At 24.8% G+C, this 7,907-nt stretch overlaps 1 protein-coding gene and 1 pseudogene across 1 annotated transcript; one reads left to right on the top strand and one right to left on the bottom strand.

Moving 5' to 3' along the window:
• The first annotated feature begins 558 nt into the window (after positions 1 to 558).
• LOC112592549 lies at positions 559 to 1,176 on the top strand (annotated as a pseudogene).
• Positions 1,177 to 2,274: 1,098 nt separating this feature from the next.
• LOC112592526 lies at positions 2,275 to 3,916 on the bottom strand. The gene is made up of 7 exons (XM_025336609.1): positions 3,778 to 3,916; positions 3,521 to 3,619; positions 3,280 to 3,443; positions 2,885 to 3,072; positions 2,644 to 2,800; positions 2,473 to 2,583; positions 2,275 to 2,319 (listed from the first exon to the last, which is right to left on the bottom strand). Exons 1-7 carry the CDS (start codon positions 3,914 to 3,916, stop codon positions 2,275 to 2,277), a joined length of 903 nt encoding a protein of 300 aa, XP_025192394.1.
• Positions 3,917 to 7,907: the final 3,991 nt, after the last annotated feature.

Genomic DNA, 7,907 nt, shown 5'->3' with positions numbered 1-7,907 from the left:
TAAATTTAAATTTTTAGTTATCGTTAATCGTGTAATATTTACAATGATAGAAACGTGTGATGCCGCATCATTACTGAAATTTAAAACCGTCATTTTCGAAAAGCCACCATTAATCAAAATATCGGTCTATTTGTAATCTGAAAACGCTATAACCTTTAAAAACTTGTGTCGAATAGTTTTAAAAATCGTTTGTCAATTTTTGACTGGTTTCGGTCTTACGGCAGACCATTAAACATGGTCTACTAAAACCGGGTTGAAAGTTTGGGAATAACGACTTGTGATGGCTTCAGAATACCTTACAGAGCTTCAAAAATCATTGTGCATTATTAAAAAATTAGTTGGCTTTCTGAAAAATTTAATATTAGGTTCATACGACTTTTTACTGCCGATAAATTGTGAAAAATGTGTGTACAACCACTGCTGTATCAACGACGCGAATCACAATAGTTTACTAGTCGGTACGATTACTTTTATATAATCACTTACTGGTTCATTTTACCGTATTGTAATTCAACATTTTCATTGTGTTTTAAATGTATTACTAATAAAGTTAACAATATGGTTGATACCGCCACCACTACTGCTCCTGCCACTGTTGCCGCATCGCCAGCCCCAAAAAATCTCCATCGAAGAAGGCTGCGATTAAAACCAAAAAGCCCTCTGCGTCTCACCCGGCAACTTCCCGTTATGGTGACTTCTGCAATCAAAGAACTTAAGGAGAAGAAGGGTTCTTCTTAACCAACTATTAAGAAATATTTGGCTGCAAACTACAAGGTTGATTCCTCTAAATTGGCGCCTTTTATCAGGAAATTTTTAAAGGCTGTCGTAGCCAATGGAACAGTCCTTCAGACCAAAGGTACTGGCGCTTCTGGACACTTCAAGTTACCCGTTGCGGCGTTGCCGAAGTCAAACCAAAAAAGGCTATTGCAGTTAAGAAGAAAAAACCAGCCGTTAAGAAAATTAAGCCAGCTGGAACTCCAAAAAAGAAGCCCGCAACTGCAAAAAAAAGTGAAGACCACATCTGGCAAACCGGAGGCTAAAAGAACAAAAAAGATCGCAACATCCAAGGCTGCTAAGCCTAAGAATTCGCCGGCCAAAGTAAAAAATCTAATCACTCTCAAATCCAAGGCGAAAAAGACCCCAACCAAAAAAACTGTAGCTCCCAAAAAAAAGTAAAAAGAAACTACTTCTTTTTTTCCATAAAACGGTCCTTTTCAGGACCACCAATTATATTTTTAATAATTGTCATCAATACTTACTTAAGTTACTTATTAGTTTATTAGTTTATTTTTCCTTTTTGCTTTAAATATTATTCCTATAGAATGAATATGCATCCTTGGATAGTTGTCCATTATAAAACTGTATTTTTACTTTCCATAATATTCTGTTTCTAATAATGCTATCAGCTAACATAGTTTTGTTATAGGAAAATTAACAACGATAATTTTCGTCTATTTTAAATTGTCGTAGTTTAGTAAATGACCAAATTTTGATGACAACTTTTATTTTTTTTTAAACTATACAATACAATAATATACTGTTTAAAGTTATAATCTACAAGGGCAGATTTAAAAAATTGCTAACTATGCGGTCGTATAACCTACCCCCTCACTCCTATTCCAAAATCCTAAGCACGCATACCATACATATACTTATGCCTAAAATATTGATTTATAAAGTTTTCATTCTTTACATTTTTACTTTGTAAAAAAAAATAACAGATATAAAATATAAATTGTGATGTTTTCTTTTTGACATTACTTGAATAAAAAAAATTATTGTGAATAAATATAAAAATGGAAGTAGTTAGTAGAAGTATCTTACCTAAAAGATATAATAAAAATATTAAAAAACCAAATAGGTTGAATTTTTAAAATGAATAATTTATTTTTGTTGTAATATTATAGAAATTAACTATCTTTATATTTTTAATTTTAAGTAATTATTATTATATTGTTGTAATTTTTTATTTATTTTGTAATTGTCTTATATAAATATTACGTTTGATTTGTATAGATAATTTAAAATGTTCATAGATATAATGTATAGATATGATATAATGTATAATAACGTAGAGATAAAAATTGTGATAATAAGATAGCAATATCATAAGTGTCTAATAGTATCATAAGATATTATGTGATAAACTATGTACTATGTAAAATTATAAATGAATATTAACCCAGAATACCTATATTCCCGCCAATATATAACATGAATGAATTAGTTAGTAAAATAATTAGTAGGCACTTAGCAAACTATTATACTACCGGTTTATCTGTATGTTGTCATTTTCTTCTCTTCACTAAATCTTACATACTGCAATGTAATAAAAATTTTTTTGATCAATTAAATACAAAAAGGCTGGGAATTTAGAATTTAAATATTATAATTATTTAGTATACAATAATAGATTCAATTATATCTAATATATCTAGATTTATATATATATATATATATATTACCTTTAAATTTTTCTTTTTTTTCTAAGTTTGATTTGTTCAATTTATCACTTTGTTCTATTTTATTTTTAATTAATTGAACATTTGTTAATCGTTTTAACTTCTTTTCAGGATGTACCATCTATAAAATATATAATTAATATTAAATTTGAATTATAATATTAGTTTTTCTTATAATCACTTCAAGTATTTTAGTGTTTAAAATACGGGTCGTTGTTTGGTTGTCCAGTTTTACAAATTTATTTTGCATGTATCTTAATCTATTTTCTTTATCTTTTGTTTTATGTTTTAATAAATTATTTTCTCCTTTCAATTTCTCCAAAGTAATGTTTTTTGATCTGTTTATATATGATAATAGGTGAGTAATATAATAATACTATAGTGAATAACTAATAAGTAAAATATGTTTGAATAGTAAATACACTAAATTATTTTTTAAATTTATCAGCCTCTGATTTTCCTTGAGTGCGTCGCTCAGATTTTTGGAATTTGCTTCATATTCTATTTGTTTTAAACTTTTTATGGTGTTTATTTGAGTTAGAAGTTCAGTGTTCTTTGATTTTTCTTTATTGATCTGATCTTCTAATCTATAAATTTTGTTTTGCAATGACTGAAATTTAATTAATATAAATTAATGTTCATATTATTTTGGTGACAATAATATTGACACATAATTTATTAAAAGAAGTAGTTATTGTTAAATAATGTTGTATATTTGTATTTTTTTAATGAGTAATAATGCTCTTACGTACGTATTATGCACTAAAAAGAATGATTAGTAATTATTAATTATGGTTGTTTTAAAAGATTGTCTTACTTCTTCTAAAGAATATGACCTTGGCTTTTCGTAATTGCTCTCTACTATCGATTGATTTATAAGTGTGACATTTTTAATACTTCTTTTGAAATTTATGCTGTCATTTTTTAATTGTATAACGGTATTTTCTAATTCATTTATTTTTTGTTTTAATTCAATAGATTCTGGAAAAATGAAAAGTAATTTGGTATACTATATAACACTTTGTATGACAACATTTGTTATATGTAATATGATATACCTTTTTTATGAGCATGTATTATATTGTTTAAATCACGAACTTTAATTGCATAACGTTGGCCTTGTGATACAAGTTTATTTTCACCTTTGGAATGAAGTACTTCCTATATATATATATAAAAAAAAAACATTAAATTTTATTCAATATCATAATTTAAGATTGTCTTAATAGAATCTTATATTATTTTAAAATAAAACCAAAATCAAATTTATTTTTAGGTTTTATTATTTTTGATTATTATTTTTATAATATTACACTTGTTCTTTGAAGTTTTGCGCGTTGGCAAATAATAGTTGCATCTTTTAAAGCTATTTCATTTTTGTTCGATACACTCAGTTTTTCAAACTCTTTAATAAGTTTTTTATATCTCTTTTTTTCGTACAAACATTCTCTCATAACTCTTTCGTATTTATTTCTATTTTTATCTTCAAGTACTATATTTTGTTCACGTAATCTATAAAATATAAACAAATACAATATTAAGGTTTATTGACATTTCTAATGTATGCGAAATAATAAAACTATGTGTATGTACGTTTTTATCTTAAGCTCTAACACGTGTATTTTACTTATTAAGTTCTTTTCGTTCAGTTTACCTGTAACAACAATTTTTATAACACAAGAATTAGTTTAGAAGTTAAGATTCAGAGAAATGGATTGATAATATTTAAATCATCAAATATGATGAAACACTTTAATCATTTAGTGAATTTTTGTTCTTTGCATAATTCCTAATGGACTCTGAGTCTCTGATCGAACTACAGTGGCACCATTTGAGTATTTTAATAGAGGTGATAAAATTTAAACACACCAATTTTTCTTCATTGAAGTAAATATATGTAATAAATAGCTTATGTATTTATGACACAGGTATGGGGTAAAGTGTTACGTATACATTACATATTTTAATGAATTAAAAAAAATTGAAAAGTTGGATGTTGGAAATAACTTTAGTTTTCATAATAAATTATTAATAATATATCTTAACATTAAATTTTATGCATCAACCATCAATTCATTTTTAAACTGTATAACAGGCCAATAAGATACATACAAAGATATGTTTAAAAGTACACCCTACCATTTCAAATGGTACCACTGTCAAATCATGTATGTATTTAAAAAACTATTTAGACTTTAGAGTATTAACGTTTAATATTTATTGCAAAGAAAATAATATTAAGAAAAATAATTGAAAAAATAACATGTTAAAAAAAAGAGTTGATAAAATATAATAGGTATCATAAATTATAAAACAGATCTCGTTCATAATTACGTTAGTGTTTAAAGTAAGATTTACCGTATACTTCTTCAGGTACATCTTTTTTATTGAGTTTTGACTGAAACTGTAAAGTAAAATATATTATGTATTGTACATAATTTACAACTTAAACCTTTATATTACTTGATTATTATAATTAATTACATCTCGCGCTTAATAAAATAAATAGATTAATGGCGTATGTGTTTAAACGAGTGGAATACGATTGCTTACTTATTTTAGTAATTTTTATATTAAAAATTTAATAACGCAGATCCATCAACAGTCAATAATGTGGTTTTATCAATACTAAAGGAAATCTAAGTCGAAATAATGATGAAAATATGATCAATTTCAAAAAGTATCAATAAAAATATAGTTATATCTGATTAAAAACAGATTCAATATTTTATTAAGATGAGTGATAAATATTAAAAGTTAGCTCTATTTACCAAAGAAATTATTTTTCATGATATATTTGTAATATTTTAATTCATATTTTTACAATTTAAACTTTTTTTTTACAAATTGTAAGTAGAAGTTAAAATATCATACAATATATTTGTTTTAAAATATTTATGATATTTTAATGGTAGTTTTAATTTATTAAGTATAAACTTTAAATCTTAACATTTCTTTAAAAATTTTCAAAACTTATCATGTAATTTTGAAAATTGTATAATTATAAATTTAACAACGTTTCGTATGTAATCGTAACGTTTTATAGGTTTTTGTTGTTATCTACAAACAACACACACAACATATGCGTTTCTAAAAAGGTAAAACGTATGCGATTGAGATCTATCCATTTCACTCGTGATTCTGAAATTTAGCACTTACATAAGTTAGTACGCAGGTAATTACTAATTATATACTCAACAACGTGCATATATAAGATTGATTTTCAATTTTACATTTAAAAAAAAAGGCGTAATAAGAATTTGTTCCTCACAACAAAAACAATAAATATTTATTTGTTTTTAAGGTTGATATTAATTATAAAAAATAAAATAATTGTTGTAAATTAATATTCTGTTAAATCTGTATTTTATAATTATTTAAAGTAAGTAAAAGAGTTTTTAAAAGAGTTTGAATTTGTAGATTGAGTAAAATACTGCATAGAGACTCTGAAAAACTTATGGCTTTATCAATAAAGCTAAAATATGTTATTATAATTTGTAAAGTTTATTTATTTATCATATTTATCATAGAATTTTTTTTAATTTAATAATTCATTTAAATAAAACATAGGTATAGTTACTAAATTAGTAATAATAATAATATAGCTTACGAAAGGACAATCGAGATTATCGAATTTCTCCCGCAACTCAAGGTATTTATTCTTGAATAGTTCTATTTCATTTTTATATTCAGTAATGTCTTTTCCAGTATAAATAAATCTAACTTTTTTTTTTTCAATTTCTGCCTAAAATACAAATTTTTTACATGTTATTTGAAATATTTTTTTTCTTCAAATATTTCTTTTTATTTACAATTTTAGCGCGTTGGCTTGTGATTTCTAACTCTTTTGTTTGCATTAAATTCTGTGCTATTCTTAATTTTTTTGCTTGTCGACGAATTTCTGCTCTCTGTTCTTCAATTAGTTCTAAATAGTTATTATTAGAGTCCTAAAAAAATCATTACCTACTTATCTGATATCTTAAATCTTAACACAATACGCAATAATTAAATTCTTAAAAAAAAAAAACGCACTATCTCTTCTTTTACACGGTTGTGTTGTTTCTGTAAGTTTGTATATTGAGTTATGGCTTTTTTACATTTTTTTTGAATACTGCTATATTTTTTGTCAACAGCGGAAACATGACTTTCACATTTTTCATTTTTTTTCCTTTTAGTCAATTTACAATAAAATTATGAGTTTATTTATTTATTTTCAACAATTTAGTGTAATAACAATTCTGTTAATAATATTATCAGCATAGGTAAAATATGTTATCAATTACTATCATTTTACCAGTAATTTTTTGATATTAGTATCTTTTATTTTATTATTTAAAATCAATCCATTAATAGTTATGTCTTTGGCTTTCAAATGTTCATCATGGAACGATATTTCTGTTCGGTAAGCTAAAATCTTAACCTGAAATCACATTTTTATAATAAAATATATCTATTGTATTCTTATTGTTAATAATATTAAAATCAAATTAAAATTACGTTAAGATCATTAATTGTGGCTTCTAATTTTTCAATTTTCAATTTAGACATATCTTTGTTTTTTATTTCTTTAATTTGTGTATCTTCACAGTCTTTTAAGTTTTTCGTCAATTTAATGATATTTAACTAAAAAAATGTATTATTTTTACTTATCATTAACATTCATTTAATGTGTTTTAAATGGCATTACTCTTAAATCATGATTTTCATTTTTATATTCTTTTAATTGATTCAAAACTTCTTCATATTTTGTTTTATGATTGGTCATGTTCATTTCTAGTTCGTTTTTTAACGATTTTAACTCCATGACGGTCTTATTTGACTCTAAGATTTTTAATTTTAATGCTGGTATTTCAGCAATATTTTTCTAAAATTATTAAAGAATCATATTATTATATATAGATAAAATATTGATGAATAATATACTAAAGAGGACTGAAATGCATTTGCGGGACTTATCTTTAAAAAAAAGGTATTTGGCTAAGATTCATACATTGTGTATGAGCGAGTATAATGCGCAATACATACGTTTGATAAAAATATGTCAAATCTGGAAGAGTGGGGCTATACGTTTTAAGATTACAAGATCTCATGTATTAATCGACAAAAAGTTATAATAGATTACTAATAATATATAAAAATAAGTGGAGTTTTATTGGTAATTATTTATATTAACAATGATACCTCTGCTCATAATCGATATATTATTTTACGTCGTAATCAACTTTTACTTACTCTATATAGAGTTTCTGATGCCGATTTCTCCTTTCGCATTGTTATTAGCTCGGCTTCAATTGATTTATAATTGGATTTGAGCTCCGAGCATTCATACTCGAGTTCATAATTTTTTTTTTTCTATCTTTTCAATCTTTTCCTCGAGTACCAATGACGGATAATACGAATCGGATCTATAAAATTGTAAATTTATAAATACGCATTATTAGCAGA

This window comes from Melanaphis sacchari, unplaced genomic scaffold (assembly GCF_002803265.2).
Source record: "Melanaphis sacchari strain LSU unplaced genomic scaffold, SCAv2.0 Contig178_pilon_pilon, whole genome shotgun sequence".
NCBI classification, from domain to species: domain Eukaryota; kingdom Metazoa; phylum Arthropoda; class Insecta; order Hemiptera; family Aphididae; genus Melanaphis; species Melanaphis sacchari.
Note: the sequence above shows the minus strand (reverse complement) of the source record. Positions and strands in the feature narration are given on the sequence as shown.

Coding starts and splice junctions, on each gene's coding strand:
- LOC112592526 (XM_025336609.1), bottom strand. CDS start 3,916: ATGAGAGAATGTTTGTACGAAAAAAAGAGATATAAAAAACTTATTAAA. Junction 2,801..2,884: donor AATTTAAAAAATAATTTAGT/GTATTTACTATT, acceptor ATATATAAACAG/ATCAAAAAACATTACTTTGG. Junction 2,584..2,643: donor TAAACACTAAAATACTTGAA/GTGATTATAAGA, acceptor TATATTTTATAG/ATGGTACATCCTGAAAAGAA.